The sequence below is a fragment of the Carcharodon carcharias genome, chromosome 3, assembly GCF_017639515.1.
Source record: "Carcharodon carcharias isolate sCarCar2 chromosome 3, sCarCar2.pri, whole genome shotgun sequence".
Lineage (NCBI taxonomy): Eukaryota > Metazoa > Chordata > Chondrichthyes > Lamniformes > Lamnidae > Carcharodon > Carcharodon carcharias.
In genome coordinates, this window is record NC_054469.1 from 186,377,483 (window position 1) to 186,400,550 (window position 23,068).

At 40.3% G+C, this 23,068-nt stretch overlaps 1 protein-coding gene across 4 annotated transcripts in view; it reads left to right on the forward strand.

Moving 5' to 3' along the window:
* The window catches only part of LOC121276286 (F-actin-uncapping protein LRRC16A-like), a 417,343-nt gene that overhangs the window by 260,004 nt on the left and 134,271 nt on the right, over positions 1–23,068 (forward strand). For all 4 annotated transcript variants that reach the window (XM_041184533.1, XM_041184534.1, XM_041184536.1 and 1 more), the window contains exons 20-22: positions 44–98; positions 14,870–15,042; positions 15,483–15,551. In XM_041184533.1, the coding sequence (XP_041040467.1) occupies positions 44–98; positions 14,870–15,042; positions 15,483–15,551 (297 nt within the window). The remainder of the gene's footprint in view (positions 1–43; positions 99–14,869; positions 15,043–15,482; positions 15,552–23,068) is intronic.

A 23,068-nucleotide genomic window follows, 5' to 3' on the forward strand; every position in this document is an offset into this window, starting at 1 on the left:
AATCTCTTGAACTAATGTGAGTAAATAATTTTTATTTTTGCAGGAATCTTGCACCTGTGCTTGATAACATCGTGCAGATGATTCAGGATGAAGAATCAGTAAGCTCTTTTTAAGGTTTTGATATTTGACTTGATGTTCTAATGGGAAGATGGCATTCTGATTTTTATCTGTTGGAGATTTTTAAAGTTTAAAAAGAACACAAAAAGACTAAACATCATTTAACATTTCCAAAATTGTGTAACAGATAAGTTCTGAAAAGTTACAACCATTAATATTTTTCGTTCTTGATATCTGTTTGATTCCTTCACTTCTAAACAGCTTCTCAAATTAATTAGAATTGGAAGGAAGGATGTCTGCTTGATTCCTTCACTTCTAAAGAGCTTCTCAAATTAATTAGAATTGGAAGGAAGCATTCATCTCTAATATTATTCTGTTTTACTTTATGGAATGATCAGTTATCCATAAAGTATTTATTGAGCCACATATTATTGTAAGAGCTGAAAAGTAACATTAAGTTTTTACACTGGGCATTTTAGTAATTATTTTTGACTGTTGAGGGTGTAACATTTCACTACAGGTTTTATTTATGTTGGAGCCTATTTGGGATTCTGGTTGTTGCGATGTTCCTGAGATTTGTGTGAAGTGTCACGTTTCTTCACATAATTGCTGCCTGCAAACCATGCTACTGCCATACTGAGCATAATGAGCAGGAAGGGTATGAGGATGGGGGAGGCGGGGAGAATTACCAGGATTCAAGGGCTGTGAAAATAATGTGATCTTACAGCACTGAACTTGACAGTGTTGCAGATGTGGCAATCCTAACTGCATAATATTGTGTCAAGGGGTTGGGTGTTGGTCATTTTTTCTACAAATTCATTGGCACAGAACCATGTGCCTGGGAAGGTTGGCTCCTGGGCCATGGTTGGCTCCTGGGTCATATTTGGCCAGCGTGCTTGGACCTGACAGCTGGAGGCGCAAATGAGCATATGATGGTGCATGGAGATTCCAGATCTGCTGACAGATCCGGAGTTCCAATTGGGCTTACCATCAGAAATAGAACCACAGAGCTGAGTGAATTAAAAAGCTTCCCTGACAGCATTGGCCTTATTATCCATGAAATTCCTTGCCAATTAATTGACTGCAATTAACAATTTTGCTGTTTCTACAATACCCATCATACAGAAAGATCATTTGTTGTATTATCCAATAAGAAGGAAAGGGACATGATAGATGGAGCAAAGCTAATTTATTACTTCCAAATATTTAAATCAAAGTCATTCAGAGCCATGATGTTGTCACCAGGAGAAAAACACTTGGAATAGGAAATACGAGTGAATGGATGTCCATCAGCAAAATTGAAATAGGATAAAGATTTGATTGTGATTACTTTGAACATGCAATTGTATCCAGTCAGTGTGAGATTGTTAAGCAGAATTAATCAAGGGTCAGAGGTGCCAGCTAAAAGGACAGGGGTGGTTGGAAAACCCACTGATGGGATCACCAGCTGCCATGCAGCCATCTAACATTGGCTGTTCATATACTGGAGGCATGGTTTCCATTCTTCTGGAGCAGGAAGTCTGACCTCAGAGAGCTGCAAGCTACTCAGAGGCCAGCCGCTCACCAGTACTTCGGGACAGTGGTGTGCGGCATTGGATCAAAATTTGGGTGTATGTTTCGGGGTCTTGTTGGATGCCAAGTGGGCAGGTGCCGGAGTTTGGGGAACTGGTGTTTGAGAGGCCATGAGTGGGAAGGGTAACCTGGGGTAGATAAAACCTGCAGGGAAACCTACTGGGCTGGCTGCTTGGCTTGTGCCTCTCCCACCGCCAGTTAAATCCCAGCCGTGGCAGGATGAGGCCATTAACATAAGGTCCTCAATTGGCCTACTGGCAGGTGTGTCACCCTACACCATTCCCATGCTGGTACAATCGTGGCGGAGGCAGGAGCAAGTGGTTAGGCAGTGGGCAGGCTGCCCCTGGAACTATTGAGCTCCTCGCCTTCAAACCTGTCAGCGGGGGTGTGTAAAATACAGGTACAAGGGCTGGCATGTACATTGGAAGCATTATTCAAAAATCTCAATGGGTTGTTTTACTCCAACAGTAAAATCATATTTAGAAAATATTCAAGAGGATGTTGATGCACTAGTTATGGTTTGGAGCAAGGTGGCAAAATAATTCGGGAACTTCAAACAATTTGAAGTGGAATGAATGGTGATTGAGAGAGGGCAACATTTAAGTCATTGTAAAGGGCATGAGTAAGAGTTTCATTTAGATTGTGATGCAGAACTGAAGGATAGGAGTATAAAATTAACCGGTCTCATGTCTGATTTGACATTTTAGCGAAATTAGATGTGTAGAAGAGAATATTAATGCTACTTAAATTAACTACAGGAGAAGAGCTGAATGAATGTCTGGTTAAATTGGACAGCAATGTTGCATTCATTTCCTGAGGTGTATGCTTCATTACCTGGCAAGCAGAAATCTTGTCAAGCATTGTCTTCTTGGTAATGTCACCAGTAGTTATTAAATAAATTGGATAGAGTTCACCATAACATTGTTGGCACTCGGCACCCTGTGTCAAATTCAGCTATATTTCAATTAGATTTATTATTCATGGTAGCTGTGATTTAATTGTATTTTGAGTTTCATCTTAAATCCTCAGTAGTCAGCTAAATTTTTGCTATGCCTTGCACTTCAATGATTTAGAAACTTTTCAGAAAATCACAACATCAGTGGTTTGTGCAAGGATTTAGGACCCTATCAGGTTCCAGTAGTTCCTAGCTTCCCTTTCATTAGAACAGCCTGTATTCTAGTCTGAAGAGGAATGCAAGAAGCTTTTCAAGTTCAAAACCAAGAAATCTGCTTCATTGCCTTAGCCTCTTCTGCCCCTTCCTGCCACTGCATAGTTCATATTTTTCATCATAAATAAACTTATCCAATCCATGAAGCTTGCTCCCTTGATCCTCTACAGTCGAAACACCTGACTACCCAGCTTCCTGTTCTTGATCCAGTGATCACTGCCATTATCCTTATCTGATTCATCATGCCCTCCATCCCAGTCTCCACCACTTCCTCAAAAAAAAACACCCAACATCTGCACCTTGAAACACCACTCTATTTTCAACATTTTCTTTTTAATGTCCTGGATTATGCCATTGCCTTGTACTTAACCTCCGACCATGACTCCTTGTTCATTGCTATCCAATTAAGCTTCCACTCTACCTCCAACAAGAGGTCATGCAGTCATATCACCAATGATAGCTTGTATGACTATAGTAGGGACTTGTTGATTGTTCTCATTCCCCTTTGGCCTTTCTGACTTCTTTTGACCTTGTTGACCACTTTGTCAATGTTGAATGAATTTCTTGAATAGTTCAACTCCTTTATTCTAGTTCTACTCTTAGGTGTCACAGTATTGATGTAGCATTGTCTCCAATGGTTTCTACTTCCATGCTTTGATGTACTCTGAGTTCAATCCTTAATTCCCTCACCTTTTCATTTATGTACCCTTGAAAGCATCAACTGTAACCACGGGGTCAGCTTTCCAATGCATGCCACTGACACTCAGCTTTACCTCTAGTTCTATTGTTTCCCTTGCTTCACTCCCACTTCACCATCAAGAAATTGTCACAACTCACTGGGGGTAGTGTGCTGTAATGTGAAGCCCCACTGTTCCCTGAGCCATGACAAGTGTGAAAATGTTTGATCAAATACCAGATTGCCCCAATTCTACATAACTGTGTAATTTAGGTTAACAGAATATGAGCACCAGGTTTGTAAACTTAATAAGTAAATAAATGTTTATTGAACAAACTCATTAACCAGTGGCAAAAGAAAAAAATATGAACTGCTAATTTCTAACACTATGGCCTGACTTTTTCCCGCGTCAGGAAATAAAAATAAAAACAATAAAAATTTAATGAAACATGACCCCTCTTATGACTGTGTCACATGAGATGGGGCATGTTTTTATTTTTCAAAGAGAGTTTTTATTTCATTTGTAATAGCTTTAGGAAACTTCATCCTGCTCATGGATGAGGTTTCCTAAAAAACATAAAGGCCGCTTGGCCTTTTTGCCTGCCTGCCAACTGTTAGGATGGACAGGTGGCGTTAAATTCATGTTAATTACCTGTTTAATGGCCTTAATGGCCTCAATTATCAGCAGGCGTGCAGCTGACTCCGGTGCGCACCTGCCGAATGAAACATCGCGAAACAACACGATGATGTCGGGACACACACCTGATGTCATCATGCATCATTTTACATTCCAGTGTGTTGGGCCCGCCCCTACACGTCGAATAAAAAATTCTGGCCTATAACCTAAACTCTACCTCCTTAAATTCCTATATACTCTCATACAAGACACCCAAGACACTAAAAAACATGGATTTTAAGGGTGGGATTAAACAGTACAATAGCACCAATTCCAGAGTACAGTATTCGATGGATTGATTTTGATCGATGTCTTCCAAATTCCTTTCAGTTCTTGTTGATGTTATAAGGCTGTCTTCCAGCACTTGAGTATTTAGTTCGCTGGTTGAGAACTTGTTTTTCAATGTCTCTATAACAGTGGTTTTTCCCTTTTCCTTTTTACAGGGGTTCTCTCAGAGAGACAGCAGTTTATAGAGATATGAGGAAAAGAGCTTTTAGATGTTTTCTCTTTGCAGGCCAGGAACTTTTTGTTGCCCTGTTCCTCTCTCAAAACCTTGCTCACCTGGTTAGGAACCAATTAAAATGCTGTTGTCAGGCAGCACTCTTGGTCCAGAACTTCTTTCTGGCACATTCTGTCTTTCTTGGTGCACTCTGTTCCAGGACTGCAATATTGTATACATATCTCATCCTGTTCCAGTGTACGTGTATTTCAATCTGCAGCCATTGTAATTCTAACCCACAGTCCAACAGAAAATAAAAAGATATGTTCTTTACAATAGTCCAATAGAAATAAAAAGATATGCTTCTTACTAAATGATAAGTCACCCAAAATGTTGTGCCTGTGTTTTCATCCACACTGAAGCGTGCATCCTTACCAACCTCATCCTTGCCAAATTCTATTGGCTTCCTGTGTTCTAGGCAATTGACTTTTAAGACTCTTCGCCTCATTTTCAAGTGCCATCATGATCTTGCTCTTTTTTAGGCTAGTATTCAATGCTGTTTCTTCTTTTGTTCACAAAAATATGTTTTAAATCAGCACAAGCCACTTGATGACGGAATATACTGAACAAAGTTTACTGTATGCAGAGAGATCGGCTTTTCAGTTTCTGTATCTTTCAAGCTCTGGAAATTGAAAGTAATACTCCTTTGGCTTAGATAAAATATGGTGTAAAATATCACTGTTCTTACATTAGTCTCTCTTAGTTATTGATTGCAAGCAGAAATTGACGTGAACATAGGAAGGTGTGCAGTTGGAGTTCGGTTGGCCAACAGACTCGTTTATCCGAGACTCAAAAGTGGCGACGAGGATAAAGAACAAAAAATAAAATTTCAAGACAGTTAAGCAAAGCATTGGAAAGAGCACCTGTACTTGTGAAATAGGCGATAGCTGGCAATCGGAGCAGAAAGCAGTGCTGCAGTTAAAAATTTTTTAAAAAGACCTTGCAGAATTGCGATCGCGGGGATCCCACCAAAACTCGAAAAGAGTGCAAAACCCAGCAGACAAAAGCCGACAGCTGCAGAGACAGAGTTTAAAAAAAAACGGTGACTGCTCTTCAAGCGGCAATGCATTTAAAAGGGTAAATACATGAAAAATGGCTATTGACAGAAAATTATGCAATCTCAGAGAGAGCGCAACTCTGCAGTAAGCCAAACACCTAAACTCATCATTATCGGGAAAGCCTATCAGAAGTGCAGTCCCCTTGTAGTCGTTCACGATGCCGCAGTTCGGGCGTGTCAATCCATTCGACCCCATTTCTGATGACTGGTCTCAGTATGTCAAACGCTAATGACATTGCCTACAAGAAGAAGGAGAGGGCGAATCTTTTGTCCTCATGCGGGAGCAAAATATACAGGCTGATCTGCAGCTTGACATCACCTAGCGCCCCAGACTCGAAGACTTTCGACAAGTTAATAAAAATTGTACAGAGCTACCTGAGACCAAAGCCCTTAGTTACTATGTAACGCTTCAAGTTCAATTCAAGGAACAGGCTTCCAGAGGAGACAGCTAACTTATGTAGCTGTTTTAGAGGCATTAACAGAGCATTGTGAATTCAGAACATCCATTATTGATATGTTGAGATAGTGGCTGATATGTGGCATTGGAGGTGATTATCAAAAGGTGTTTGCTAGCCGAACCTAGTCTAGACTTCAATAAGGCATTAACCGCGATGGAAAGTGCTGTTAGGTATTGCAACGTTATATAAGATACACAAAATGGCGCCGTCCATCTGGTTGAGTGGGACAATCCAGCAACAAAAGGCGCAAAACCTACTGACACCACAGAAAGACGGGAAACGCTCTCTAGCTCCAGACCATTGAAAAACAATGGCACTGCAGTGAAAACTCATAAAATGAATGAGAGAACTACATCCAGGCCTCCAGTGAGCGAATGTTAAGTCGAGTGCTTTTTCTGCCACCACTATGACCATATAAGGCGGCACTGCAGAGAAAGGCTAAAACAACACTATAAAGGCAGAAGGAAAAATTGTGAAATATGCCTCCTGGAAGAGCCAGAAGAAATAGATTCAGGCATCTATTCATTGTGTAACTTCAAAGTGGGTAAAACCGAGCCAATCCAAGTAGTCATTACAGTTAACGGACAACCCATTAAGTTGATATGGGAATGTCGCTGTCCGTCATTGGAGAGCATACATTTAGATATCTGACTAAAGGAACCAGTCCTTTGAAGTTGGAAGTTTCAGACACAAAACTGAGGACATACACAGGCAAAAAGATAAGACTGAAAGAGTTATGTCAAATCTAGGCAATGTATGGAGATCATTCTGGAAGGTTGCCCTTATTAGTGGTGGCTGGAGAGAGCCCCAGCTTGATAGGCCGCAACTGGCTTGAAAAGATCAAATTGAAATGGACTGAAATTTTTCAAATTACAATAAAAGGCTTACAGGGATTGTTGCAGAAGTATGCTTGTTTTCAATGACGAGTTAGGAAGGATTCGAGGGCTACAGGCCAGGATCCATGTAGACCCAAACGCAATGCCCAGATTTACAAGAGACAGACCAGTCCCTATGCTCTACAGGACAAAGTTGAAACTGAACTGGATAGACTGGAAAATTGGGCATCCTACAACCAGTGCAATTTTCTGAGTGGGCGGCACCTGTCGTACCTGTAATGAAGCCGAACCAAAGCGTGTGTTTATGCGGTGACTATAAGCTAACTATCAATAAGGTGGCCAAACTTGATAGTCACCTGATACCCAAGATTGAGGAATTGTATTCAAAGTTGGCAGGGGGCACCACATATTCGAAATTAAACATGAGTCATGCCTACCAAGTGGTAGAGCTGGAAAAGGACTCTAGGGAATTCGTCACCGTTAATACGCACCGAGGATTGTATCAATATACATGTCTACACTTTGGGGTCTCCTTGGCAGGTGCTATTTTGCAAAGAACAATGGAAAACTTGCTCCAAGGATTGCCCCACGTTATCGTTTACTTGGATGATGTATTGGTCACGGGACTGACTGACGACAGACACTTAGCAAATCTAGAAGAGGTGCTCAAACGCCTCGCACAAGTGGGGATACGTTTAAAATGAGAGAAGTGTCTGTTCCAAGCTAAGGAGGTAGTTTACATGGGCCACAAGGTTGATGTGCAGATTAGAACTGACCACAAGCCCTACTGGGATTATTTGGAGAAGGCAAAGCAATACTACCTATCGCATTAGCTCGCATCCAGAGATAGGCACTAATGTTAGCCACCTACGAATACACTTTTGTTCACCGTTCAAGAACTCAAATCGCACATGCCAACGCACTAAGCTGCCTTCCCCTGCCAGCTAATAACAGGGAGGCTCCAATTTCCCAGGAACTGGTCTTAGTGCTAAATTTTCTGAAGTCCTCCCCAGTTCAAACCAGACAAATCCATGAGTGGACCCACCGTTGTCCAATGTTTGGGAACAGGTCTTGAATGGTTGGCCAGGTGGATCTAAATCCAAGGAGATGAAGCCCTATTCTGAACACAAATATGAACTCTCCTGGCAGGACGGCATATTAATCTGAGGAACAAGGGTTATCACCCTTGAGGGGGCGAAGGCCATTATTAGCTGAGCTACATAGTGCTTACCTAGGCATTAACAGAATGAAGATACTCTCACGCAGCTATTTGTGGTGGCCAGACATGGATATAGAAATACTGGTCAAAAGCTGTCCTCAATGCCAGCAGGTGCAAAAGATCCCCCCCCACTTAGCCCCATTGCAGCCATGGGAATGGCCAAGACGGCCGTGGGTGCATCTCCAAGTCAATTATTTGGAGAAGGCAAAGCGATACTACCTATCGTATTAGCTCGCATCCAGAGTTGGGCACTATTCTTGTACACAATGTTCCTTTTACTGATAGATGCCCATCCACTTGGAGTGGAAGTCAATGAAGTCCAGTCGCCCACGTCGGCTGCCTCCATAGACTGTTTGTGGCAGAGTTTTACAGTGCATGGGTTGCCGAAGGGCCTCGTGCCCGACAACGGGACCGCTTTTACCAGCGGGGAGTTCATCAGGTTCGTGACTCTTAACGGCATTATCCATATCAAAACCTCGCCTTACCACCCAGCATCAAACGACTTGGCTGAGCAGGCAGTCCAAACCTTTAAATCCTGGATGAAAAAGATGGAAGGGGATTCCATCGGCATGAGATTGTCCTGGTTCTTGTTTGCATACCCAACCGCGCCACACATGACGACTGGCATTGCCCTTCCAGAACTACAAATGAAGAGACATCTCCGCACCTGCCTGACCCTTATCCAGCCAAATTTAGAGGGGAGGGTGGAGAAAAGCCAAGAGGTGCAGAAGACCAGGCACAATGGTCATGGTCAGGAAAGAACTTTCACGGTGGGAGATGCGGTCCTCGTGAAGAGCTTTGCAGTTGGGCCCAATTGGCTGTTAGGTGAGGCGAGTGCAGGAACTGGACCCCCCCCCCCCATAATGTATCAGTAAATGGCCGAATAATTAGACGACACGTGGATCATCTCCGCAAGAGAACACCAGTCCCACAAGAAGAAATGCAGTCTTCATCTGCGCTTGAGTTTGTGCCGCATGTAGGGGACAGGTTACACAATTTGGAAGCACCGGTGGGGCCTGTGGGATCCGAGGGGGTCAGGGAGACAAACTTGCCAATTTCCTGAGGAACCTAGTGGACAACTGTCCCCTGAAAAGAAGGTCTCAGAAAAACCAGCCGAGGTTGTTGAACAGAGACATACTGAACACATCCGGGAAAGCCTCCTGAGAGACTTGACCTGTAAATAGTTATTGTGTAAACAGTTAACATGTTTTAAGCTTGTTAGCTCTACTTTTAAGTAAAGGGGAAGGGATGTGGTAAAGTGAGGTACCCTGTCCCTTTAAGAGAATGCAAGTGTACTGATCATGTGACAGCACTGATGAATCACTTTTCAACGTGGGCAATTGGGAACTGTAAGTCTCGTTCTAGAGGTTTCTGAGTAAGCACGTATGATCTGGTGCTTTGCCCTATGTCTCAATAAACCGTCACTGTTTATTCTTACATCAGTCCCTCCCCATTTATGATTGCAAGCAGCAATTGTTGAGAACATACAAAGGCATTCAGTTACAGCTCGGTTGGCCAACAAATTCATTTATCCAAGACATAAAACACACAGATTGTGAAAGCAGAGGGCAAGCAATGCTTCTCAAAATACTTCAAAACCATCCTGTTTATATCAGGAAGCCTACTGCTCTAAATTCAAAGATATATCTTTAATCTCTAATTCTGCAAGGTGTATAACTTGCAAATCTCCAGAATGTCCAATATATTCACCACTTCTTATTTCTTTTAATTTGTGTTTGTTTAATGAAGTAGAGCATTTATAAAGTATAGTCCATAAATGCTGACCTATGCTTTAAACTGGTACCCACCATTCATAATTTCCAAAGATAGATGCCCCCTTTATATTGTCAGTATTATCTGTTTAATCTCCATAGTAATTTTATGTCAGGGTTTTTAAATAACAGGAGTAATCCAAGATAGTTATTACTGTTGAAAAAAGAGACATGCTGTTGAAACTTTTTGATTTGCACTCAACAAGAAACACAGCAAAAAATTTCCTGCATGAGAAAAAGGTGCTGATTGTTAATGATGCAAAACAAGGATGCATGGGAACATCACACCTTCAAGCTTCTTTCCAAGCCACACACCATCCTGACTTGGAACTTTATCACAGTACCTTCACTGTCACTGGGTCAAAATTCTGTAATGCCCTTTCTAATGGCACTGTGCATGTACCTACACCAAATGGACTGTAGTGGCTCAGGAAGGTGGATCACCACCACCACCTCAAGGGCACCTAGAGATGGGCAATAAATGCTGACCTAGCCAGCAATGCCCATATCTGTGAATGAATAAAAAATAAAATAACACTTCAGAACATAATGCCTAATGTTAGCTGTGATTCCATGATTGGACAGCACTTGCAGAACAATCCCAAGTGAGCTAAGAATTATAAGAACAACCAATTGAAGATTGAGTTGGGCTCATAATGTGACTCTCTTCTGCTTGCTAGAAGCTACATATATTCACTTGCAGGGAACTGTCCTCTGCAAGCAAAAGGAACATGTCCAGGCATTAAACCATCTTCTTTGAATTAAACAAAAGCATGGGGGACAATGGTTCCCCGGTGCTTTCTCCATGGCAACACCTCAACCAATAAGAGTTGACATGCCAATTCCAACTAGCATCTTTTTGTTGTTATTACTACTATCCATCTTGTGGATAATCTTGCTGAGTATTATTTCCTGCTGACTTTTGGTCATCCCCATTTCTTTAACTCACAAGAGCTCAACCCTGAAGTCTAGAGATCGCAATTCTATGTCACTTTTTACTTGCATTTCTTATGCTTCTGTTAGGTACCATTCTTCTGTCTGGTACATTTATATTGTATTGTTTCATTAAGTACTTTCGCTATGGAGCATGTGCCCTGATTAAAAGTTTTTCATCCTCCTATGCCACATTAATCATTTTATGCTGTGTTATTGTTGAGTGACTGAGCATGTCTGATGAACATTCACATATAGTTGGTTCATGAACAATAAATATTTACATGCAGACACGTTGGTATCCTGACATCATATCTAATCTGAGGTAAGTTGTAGGCTATTCCTGGGCCTTGAAGTATCTTAGCAATAGACCGGTGGTCTTTTCTTCCCCTGCATGATTCTGAAATTCAAACATAATTGCCTAGGAAAATGACTATAGCTAAGTTTCACTTGATGGTGTAATTTCCCTTTTTTCAATTATATCCTAAATTGCTTCCTCTGATCCAGTTTTACACATTACTTTTTCATCTCGTTCATGAACCCTTGAGGAACATGACTATCGAATGCATTATAATTTATGTTATAATTTATTTAGCAAAAGTACCCACATTAATCCAAGTTATCAACACATTTTTGTAAATTCTACTTAAACTCTGGTTAGACCGCATTTATTTCTCAGAATGGATTCAGGCTTAGTATTTTATCACATTATCCCAATTACAGAGCGCAAGCCAGTCTGCAAAGTGAGGGATATTAGTTACCTTTAACACAACAGTTTCCCCTCTCTTCCCCCCACCTCCAATCACACCCAGAATGTGTTTAAAATGTCCCTATGTGGACTCTCTTTTCCTCCAATGTAGACAGTGGTCTGTTTGTATATTTCTCTATTCTGCATCAGCAGCTGCTCTTTTGGCTGTCATATTCCTGTGTTTGGGCAAGGTTCTTATCCAAAGAGTCTTAAGGTTGAGACTTCCTTAAGACTTTTTTTATACTGCTTTTGATGCTTATGATGCTTTTGCCTTTTTGTTTTCTGTTAGTGCCCCTTTGTGATCTGTTGCCATATAAAGTACTCTGAAACGTCACTATGTTTATTGAATGTTCTAAAGTACAAGTTGCGGCAGTGTTAATTTATTGTTAGCAATCTGGCAAAATCATATCTGATGCAGGCCTTACGTTGCAACAAAGCAAGCTACCTAGATATGAAAGGCGAGTTATCTAGGGTAGAAGCTTGGGAAATGCTATTAAAAGATAAGATGACAGACGAGCAATAGCTAGCATTTAATGAATCAATACATAATTTACAACACATTCCTTTAAAGCACAAAAACCTAACCAAGTTAAATATAGAATTAGATCAAAGGAAGAGGTGTATAATGGTTCCAAAAAGATTAGTAGCCTGAGAATTTGGGAGGTATTTCAAAGTCACCAAAGAAGGGCCAAGCAATTGGCGAGGAAAGAGAAAAGAAAATGTGAGAGTAGACTAGTAACAGACATATACAGACAAATTGTAATTGCTTGTATAGATACGTGGGTTGTGAAATAAAGGGCCATTAAAGGCAGAGATGGGTGAAATTATGGTCGGGTGTAAGGAAATGGCATACATTAAACAAATACTTTGTATATGTCTTCATGCTAGAAGGCAAAAGATATGGTGGTAATAATGGAGAACCAAGTGTCTAAAGAGAATGAGGAAATTAAAGAAATCAGTATAAGTAAAGAAATAGTGCTGGAGACATTAATGGGACTAACTGGTGACAAATTCCCTGGACCTAACGAGCTAAATCAAATCTTTTAAAAGAGGTACTTGAAGAGATACTGAATGCGTTGCTTTTGAACTTCCAGAACTTTTGCAACTAGCAGGTTACTGCATGTATCAGCACTTGGCCCTTAGCTATTTACAAGCTATATTAATGACTTAGAGATGTTGGAACTGAGTGTAACGTATCCTAGGTTGCTGACAAAGTTAATTGGGAAAATAAGCAGTGAAAAGGACTCAAAGAGGCTGTAGAGGGATATAAGCAGGTTGAGTGAATGAACAAGAAGATGTCAGATGTAATATAATGTGCAAAGTGTGAAATTATCCACTTTGATAGGAAAAATAAAGCAGAATATTTTGAATGATGAGACTGGAATTTGTTTGCATTCAGAGACATGTGTTTCCTTGTACATGAATCACAACGTTTACATGCAGGTGCAGCAAGCATTACAAATGCAAAGATATATTAGCTTTTATTAGAAAGGTATAAGAGTATGAAGTCTTACTTCAAATATACAGGGAATTGGTGAGGCCACATCTGGAATACCGTATGTAGTTTTGAGCTCCTTACCAATGGAAGAACATAGTTGCCCTAGTAGAAGTGCTTTAAAGGTTCACTTGACTGGCTCCTAGGGTGAGGAGATATTGAGTAGATTAGGCTTGTATTCTCCAGAGTTTAGAAAAGGGAAAAGTGATCTCATTGAAATATTTAAAATTTTTAAGGGGCTTGACAGTGTAGATGCTGAGAAAATGATTTGCCTGCTTGGGGAGTCCACAACATGGGGCCACAGTCTCAGAATAAGGAGTCAACCATTTAGGACTGAGGTAACGAAAAATGTTTTCACATGAAGGAATGTGAATCTTTGGAATTCTCCAACCCAGAAAGCTGTGGAGGCTCAGTTGTTGAGTATTTTCAAGTAAGCAGTTGATTGATTTTTAGTTACTCTAAATTAATGGGCATAGGAATAGTTCAGGAATGTGGAGTTGAGGTAGAAAACCAGTCATGATCTTACTGAATGGCAGAGCATGCTTGAAGGACTAAATGGCCTACTCCAGCTCCTATTTCTGATGTCCTTAGAAGGAAGGCAGAGACCCTGATTATTGTACTAACATTTCTTAAATATCAGGGTCCTGCAATATAATGTGTCATTAAACCTTTGATTTTGAGATAGCATGTTCATGCAGAACTTGAATATTCATTTTGGCACTGATGGTGAATGACCTGTTTGGAGGTGCCTTTCATCTGTGGTGATGAGTTCTGTCTTTCTGCAAATTGTATTTGCTGTAGGGAATTTTAGTTAGCAAAACATTGTGCTGTGGAAATTATTGAGCGCTCATTGGATGCTGTTTGGAAAAAGAACATTTGTTTGAAACATTAAAGAGGGATTTTTGCTGCAGTATAATCTTTTTTTAAAATCAACCCACTGAACATAACTAGAATAACCATTGAAATCTCAGTTTAAGAAGGAATCAAAATGAATATGTTGATTGTGAGAGTAATTTTGAGAAATTACACAGTCTATTAAAACACCTTTGAAGCACTCAAGGTTAACAATGGTTCCAAATGATATTACTTCACCTTCATTACATTACCGTTGCACTATGGAGAAATAGTAATCAGCAAATCAACCATAAGTTGTGTGGTGTGTATATATGTAAATTTTCAGCAATATTTCTTATGCAGTTAACTGCAGTCACACTTGTGTTTACCTCCCATTGGCTGACTTGAGTATTGTTTAATGAAGCTTTGGAGTAGCTTGCTTGCCCATGTAATGAAAGTGCAGAACGTGGCCAGTTTAAAAAAAACCTCTTAAAGTGGAAAAACAGAATATTTGATCAATATTCAAGTAGGCATCTGTTATTTCTGTGTTATTAAATTATCTCACTGTGTACAAATCAATAATTATTTCAAGCTATCACACTATTCTGCATATTGCAGGAGTGAGTGGGACAAAAAATCTGAATGGGAACTCATTAGACTGAACCTGCAGTGATATTTATGTCAGGCTTAGTCCCTGTGCATGTAAAACTGTATGTAGTTTTCTTGATGCTTTAGCCAGCAACTTTTATATACTTTTATATGCCTTTTGGTAAGAATGGCCTGAAGAAAATGTTTCTAATGGTAAAAGTTTTAAAAATTTCTTTCATAATTTGATTTCAAACTAATACATTTCCTTTTATTCCTTGCAGCCGTTAGAGTCACTATCACTAGCAGATTCAAAGCTTAAGACTGAATTAACGATAATAATTAATGCTTTGGGAAGCAATTCTTCTTTGACTAAAGTGGACATCAGTGGGAATGGAATGGGAGACATTGGTGCAAAGATGCTGGGGAAGGCCCTACAAATCAACACAAAGCTCAGGTATATTTAAGCTTCTGTAAATAATTTTTCTTCAGGACTGATATTTGTATTAAATTGATGTATCTTGTTAATAGAGAAAGAAAGCTATATATTTCTTGTTTATCCAAATTTGATAACCTGGAGGGATTGTTGAGATAACAAGGAGATAAAAACAGCAGCAACTAATCCAGGGAGAGTTCTAACACAATAGCTGTCCTCTGACCTCAGAACCTGTTCAGGTAACTTCCTCAGGGAACACTTCGAACAGTGGCCTTGAAGGGACAGAGCAGATTGCAGCTAAACATTGCAACTGAGTTGTAGATTGTTTGAGCAATACCAAGGGAGATCAGTTAGTACCAACTAAAACTTTTTTCTGTTTGTATACTGTCTCTCTGGAGCACTGTTTTATAAATTAATTGTTGGAAGTGATTTATTAAAAGGTGGCTGATCTCTTTCCGCAGGACAGTAATTTGGGACAAGAATAACATAACTGCGCAGGGCTTTCAGGACATTGCTGTGGCTTTGGAAAAGTAGGTAACACAAACAGATTATTTCCTTTTAAGATGTAAGTAAAATATCTGATTTCCCTGAAGTGGTATTTCAAATCATTTTGTAAAAGCTATAGTTCTTCTTGCTTATATTGCATGGTTTTTCTCCGTTAATGATGCTACCAGGTATAGTAATGTACTGGTCTTGCTGCACTGGTAACCCAGAGGCCTGGACTAATAATAGAGGCACAAATTCAGATTTCGCCAAAGCAATTTGTGAATTTGAATTCAGTTTAAAAAAAGCAATTAAGCAAATCTGAAATAATCTAATGTCAGTGATGATAACCATGGAGCTATTGTTTTTTGTAAAAACCCAGTTGGTTCCCCAATATGTTCTTTAGGGGAGGAGATTTTGCACAAACTGGCCTACAAATGACTCCATACTCAGAGCGGTGTGGTTGACTCATTACTGCTCTCTGAAATGGCCCAGCAAGCCATTTAGTTGTATCAAACTGCTACAAAGAATTACAATAGGAATAAAATCGGGTGGACCACTCAACTTTGACCAAGACACCAGATGCAAAGGCAAACCCTGGAACTCCCATCAAAAAGTATGTGAGTGTACTTTGCTTTTTAAACTGTAGCAGTTCAAGAAGGTGGCTCACTGTCACCTTCTCAAGGATGAGAAGGAATGGGCAATAAATTCTAGCCTTGCCAGTGATGCCCACACCCTGAGAATGACTGAATAAAAAACATTTAGGTTGTTCCGCTGTTGTAAGATTTACACCGGAGTATCTGTTCAGTCCTGGTTTGACCCACTTCATGTCTACAGCTGAATTATTTTACACTTATCTGCTCAACAATGAATTTGGCAGTCTGAGTGTAATCCGCATTTCTGTTAAAGCAGCATTGCAGCATCAGAAAGATTATCATTTCAACCATTTGGGTTAAAAAACAGAATTTATTTGATTTGGATCCAATCTGATTACCATGCAATGATTGCAAATTGATCAAATATTGAGTACAAGTGAAAAAGGCAATTAGTTTATAAATAGGAAAGACTTTCATTGCTGGAAAAACTGTTACTGTTAAACTTTCAAAGTATTATGTGAGCATAGTTACTTTAGTCAGTTTAGTTCCACTTGACAGCTCTTTGAATTCTGCTCAATGTCATAAATCAATCCCAATAATAGGAGTGTGTGAATTCTGTACAAAAACAGAATTACCTGAAAAAACTCAGCAGGTCTGGCAGCATCGGCGGAGAAGAAAAGGGTTGATGCTTTGAGTCCTCATGACCCTTCCACAGGTTCGTATCGGCGGAGAAGAAAAGAGTTGCCGTTTGGAGTCCTCATGACCCTTCCGCAGGTTCTGTGGAAGAGTCATGAGGACTCGAAACGTCAACTCTTTTCTTCTCCGCCGATGCTGCCAGACCTGCTGAGTGTTTCCAGGTAATTCTGTTTTTGTTTTGGATTTCCAGCATCCGCAGTTTTTTGTTTTTATATCTGTGTGAATTCTGTCTTCATTACCTTTTTATCATCGCGTGACTTCCAAATGTGAAGCCTACTGCAAACTCAGGACAGGCCTTAAGGGGTCAAACTCATTGAATGGAAGATAATCTTGGCAACAAAAATGCCTAAGCCTCATTCCTTCAAGGGCCATTTAGGTTCCATTGCTAAGTCAGAGAATTCAGTCATTATCATGATTTAGATTAAGCTCTAGATTAAGCCCCACCCTAGAAACTAGACCACATAGTCTAGACTAACACTAAAATACTAAAGGTGTGTGATAATGCAAACTTTCAGTCATGCCTTATTTAAGCAGCCATAGTTGTAATTTATAATTATGAGTTGCTCATTTAGTATGCAGATACGCTATCTCATTGAGTTTGCAGTGACTTATTCTTGAGATTAACTCTATGGAATCTGCCCTAGTAAAGAAGATTAAGATTATTTATCCCTGTGCTTTACTTTTAATTCAGCCTTTTCCTTTTATACTTGGATATTTCACAAGATTAATAATATTACTGTAATATAATGGAGGAGGAGCAATTCAGCATTGCAGTGAAGATGGCATTGTATTACTCATGTTTGGAGAAAGAACAGAATTCACTAACATGCTGATGTTGACCAAATTTTTCACTTATTCAAGCAGTTAAAGGACTAAGTTATTTGAAGAAAGAAAAGAGTTTATCCTGATCAGATAAGAGATGAACATTATTGCCCCATTTTTGTTATCAAGTTGCATCTGTTTTTGGCTGGTCTACACACAAGTTTAAAAGGAATCTTATTATCTACTGTAACTAAATATTGAGGGTAAGAAATTGGACTCATTTGCACCTTTTTTTTGGCGCTATACGTGCCTTCTGAGCTCCAAATGTTGTCCACAGTGCACACGTTTGTTGCATGAGTTGCCCCAAACACTGTTGGTGCCGATGTTAGCACACATGCAATCAATGTCCTCTGGAAATATTCAAAGCAGGGAGGTTATGATGTCAATGTGTGCAATGCTGATTTAATTCCAGTGATACCATTTTAGAACTCGATTCTCCAGCAAACACCATCTCTTAGAATTCCACAGCTGAACATGCATTCAGTAGAAAGAAGCTATTTAGTATTAATTAATGGGATCATTAGCATCTTGCAGGCTAGTTGTTGGTTGCTTTCTTCTTCACAGGTCTACAAGTGTTTGGTTCTTTCTATAGTTATTTGGTTTGGCAGGTGCTGAAGGAATGAGACCAAACGGGGAGTTCCACCCACTTGGAGAGGCCTTTGAGGAAGATGGTGTGGTCAACTATGTCATAAACTGCAGACTGGTGGAGAACAATGAGAAAAGATAGCTTATCACTGTCACAATCACAAAAGCATGTCACTGTCACAATCACAAAGAATGTCATTCGCAACTTGTTCAGTTCTGTGGCCAGGCTAGAAACCTAATTGAAGGGATTTAACTATATAATTGTGGAAAAGATGGACAGGGGTTTATGAAGTGACAAAAATTTGAGGACTTTGGAAAGGAAAAGATGGTTGAAAATGAGGAGGAAGCTTACAGGTACAGAGGGACCAAGAATAAGTTTTTGGAGGAGAGGAGTAATAGATTTAAAGTGAACCATTAACAATATCAGCTAACATGGGGCTCAGTAAGGGAAGTTTAGTGATCAGTTCTGTTGGAATAGGATTGAGGGAACAGAAGGTGTGTGTGATGGATAAGTTAAATTCAGAGAAAATGTTGCAGGAGATGAGAGAGAACCTAGAGAGATGTGTTCAGGGATAGAGCAGCAGGGAATTTTTGTGGAAGTTTGTCCCTGAAGGGCTGAGGAATGGAGGAAAGCAGAAGAAGCTACTAAATGGATCATCTCAACCTTTGTGACAAACAAATCTATAAATTCCCCCCCATTTAGTGTCAAAGGTAAAGATGATTTAAGAAGACGATTTCTAGCAGCGATCACCTTTGCTTTCGGATAATCTTTCAATCATGAGCAGTTTTAGTGATATAGAGCATGACTCAACAATGTCTCAAGTGATCTGGTCCCATCTGGCGATGAATGGTTAAACCAGTTGTTAACCAAAGGTGTTCAAGTCTGCATCCCTTGGACCTGAAGGAACAGAGATGAGGAGTATGCCGGAGGAATGATTAGGGTAGGAAAGAGTGGAAACAAGGGCATTAAAGGTAGTCATGTGGGTGTGATTTAGTGAATTAATGGCTGCCATGGCGCCATGCTGGATTGAAGGCCAGATGCTAGGTATTTGTGAATTTGAAAATATGGTGGTAAGTGACTTGGGGAGTTTTTCCAAAGTTAGACACAAAGAAGTGGCCTTGGGACAGGAAAGGGGAATGAGAGTTGAGAGCTATACAATGAAAAGATCAGAAATTACCTTATCAGTGATCGTCTGACTACCCCTATTGTAACTATGGGACATAACCTCCCAACTCCCCAGTTTCAGATTTGGGGGGGCTACCCTCAAGCTGCTCTGGGGAATCCCCCTCAGAAGTTCCCAGGTAAAGGTTAGCACAGCAATTGCCCAGCAGTGCACACTTCCTCTGGACGATTGCGCTGCTCTGGGAACCATCTGAAAATGCGGTTTAAAATCACAAACTTTAGATGGTTCCACCAGGCTTACACCAATAGTTATTCAGAAAAAATTGGAAGAATTAAAACCCCTTTCAACTTCTGGGTAACTATTGTAAAGATCCAGACCGACCCCATGAGTCTCCCGACCTCCCCCCTACCACCTCTGATCCTTGATACCCCCAAACCTTCGATCACCCCCCCCCTAGCACCCCACCCTGCCCGCCGATTTCATACCCCACCCTCCCCAAATCCTATCCACTTACATTAGACACATACCTTCCCCTGGTCTGTCAATTTCACAAGGCCGTTTAACATTACCTGCTTTACAGAGGTGTCAGTGTAATTTTCAAGGGTAGGTAAGTATGTATTCATTTCTTCTGATTCCTGTGGGCCATCTCTTTCCGACGCTAGCTGGAAGTGATCGCCCTATTTGAGATAAGATCAAGGGGTAGCTGTGGATGTCAGTAGTAGAGTTTATATGAAAGAAAACACTGAAGGAGGTCAGCAGACTCGGAAGAGAGAAGCAGAGTTGAGATGTTGGTTGAAATCACAACATGAGAAGTCACTGTGTGCAGAGGCTGAGTGAGGGAAGTAGAGATGACATCTCAGTGAGAAATTTGGAGTGATTTTAGGGTGCGTGGTATGGAACAAGGATACTAAATGAAAGCTGTGAATGATTGTTATGACCGAGCAGTTGGTAAAGCTGAGTTATTTTTAAAAATCCAAGTGTTATGTTTGAGAAGCAACTCTAAATTCGGGAATCACACCACCAGTTCTCAAGAGGTTTTATATTAAGCTAAATGAAACATTTTATTAATTTACAGAAGTTAAAAATATACACATTACTACTATCATTTTTAACAAATTCCCAACCTAATCTCCATGAAGTTAACAGCAACCCATAGACTTAACCAGACAGCAGGCAAAGCATTTTCATCTTACAAATTCAAAATTAGATTCTTTCACTTTGGTTCCTGTGGAGACAGTTGGAAGCTCACAGCTGCTTTTGATCTTACATTGTTTCTGCCTTACATACACAAAACTGCTGAAGTTATACCTAGCACAGCGCATTGAATGTAAATTCTCATTGTTTCACCAGCCTCTTTGAACTTCACCTTTTAACAACAAAACCTCTTTCATTTTACCAATTTTATTAGTAACATAAACATATTGCTTGGTATCTGCTAGCTAGGTGATAGTTTTCACCCCACTTCTTGAATGCTCTATTCAAAAAAAGGAAATACACTCTATCTTACATATCAAAACTAATACACAACAAAGCACCCAGACTAGCTGGCTTTAATCCAATTAAGACAAACCCACAGATTAAACCTCTATTTTAAAAGAAAAATATTCTCCAATAACATTACATACATTAATAGCTTCATGACGATAGAACAGGTGGGATGTCAAAGGAGGAGAAGTTGCCAGAGGAGTAGGGAGACAGATCAAGATACAATTTAGAGATAATGGCCACAGCAATGCTGCAACAGTTTGAACAGGGCAAGTTACGTAAGTTATAGCCAGGTGAGAAAGGTGTCATCACCCCTCAGCCATTTCTCCACTAAGACCATAATGTTGATGTGATCGTCCACAATAAGTTCCCTGAAGTTGAGTGAACGTACATTCTGGCCGGAATGAAAGCTGATCTAGTGGCACAGTTCACAGGGACTGAGCTGGGTACAATGAGATGGGTGGGAAGGAGGATGGCAAGATTAGCCCCTGGCAGGCATGCAGGTCACAGAGGATGGGGAGAGAATTAGATGAAGTGGTTGAGGTTGTTGGCTGTTAGGAGGCAGTAATAAGTGCCTCGGCTGGCCTTTCTGAAGATGCTAGGAGAGGCACAGAGGGAAGCTGTAGGATTATTGAAGAGGGAATCAAGCCTGGGATAATTTGATGAGATTAGAAAAAAATGATAATTAGTGAAGAATTGAGGGTGAAGGAAAGAATGGTGGCGTGATGGCTGGGAGGAGTAAAAAAAATAGCAGAGAAGAGAGGACTTGGAAGTGATGATCTCCTGTCTAAAGCAGCATCCTAAAAGCATTTGAATGGAAGACTAAGCTACATTGGTGGCAAGATTACATGTTGGATCAAAATAGCAAAGCTTTGAAATACATGAAGAGTAGAGAAGGGCTAACACGTATGTAAAATTAGATTTAAAGTCAGTTGCTGTTGTGAAATTGGCAACAAAATAGATGATCAGACACCAAGTAAGTTAAATGAAAGTATAGATAACTTGATGCACAGATCATTGAAGCATGTATTTCCAGAAAAGGATGAATAATTTCTGTGTCTGTACCACAATATCTATTGCTGGAGCCAAGGTATCCATTGTGCCTGTGAATAAGTCCCTCAGGAGTCACTGCAGATAAATATGATAGTTGAAATAAAGAGATACTGTATTCTTTAATTGTCATCATGGTAGATCCAAACCGTTGCTCAAACCACCGGTTGAGTTTTAAAAGAGAGTAGCCTGAGACTGAAGAACTTTTCATTCACATTCGGAGCTGTGGAGTGGATCGAAATTGATGTCAGTATCATTACTGCCAATTTGAGTTACATAATAGCTGAAGTAATTAACTGGCTATCATCTGAAGGCTGGATCTGATCAGTAATCAGTGGTGATTATCTCGCTGGACAACCCCATCCTCAGTAGTGAGAGATGGAGATCCCAGGCCCCCGCTGCCTTCCTAAGACAAACCAAAGTTAGCCATTGTCGTAATGATAGCTGAGGAGCACCGTTACAGATAGATGTTACGGCAACCATGTTCCACACAAATACTTGTGAAGCTGCGTGTGTGCTGCCATTGTCCTCTTCGTTTCCTGACTCTCTCCATAGTATTATAATTAAGTGAGATTATTAAAGGTAGCTGGCTTAAAAATCCAATCTATTTTCAATGCAGTTACAACAAAGAAAAGCATTCTCTCTGTCAGCTTAATTTGTTTTCTAAAGTCAAAATAAAAAGGAAAGCTTACAACACTGTGTGATCAGTATTGTCTTTTCCTTGGGGAACAAAGTGCAACAAAATTGTGACAACAGGAAGTAAAGTTGTGCAGACAAGAGATACACACATATAAGCGATAGATACATGGCAGTGCATAGCTGCAACCTTGTCCCTAGATGATTGCTGTCTGGTGTTTGGAAGGCTCAAGAGTAATGTCTGTGACTGATGCAGCAACTACGTCATTTTGTGTAACTCTACTGCCAAGCACATTTGTTCACCCTTCCCACCCACCACTGTGACCCTATCAAAGAATGCAGTTGGGTAACTATGGAGCCGTGAGATGATAGCTGATATACCGCCACCTTATATGCAACTTTCCAATTCCTTGGTAGAAACTTCTGGCTGCTGATGCTTCTGAATCAGACTGCCAGCCATGGCAGTTTTACTGCTGCTGCCGCAGGTAGCTGTTAAGCTACTTGTGCCAGTAACATTAGTCCCAACCACCATAAGCAGTGGCTATCATTTTTTGAATGCCATGAATGATT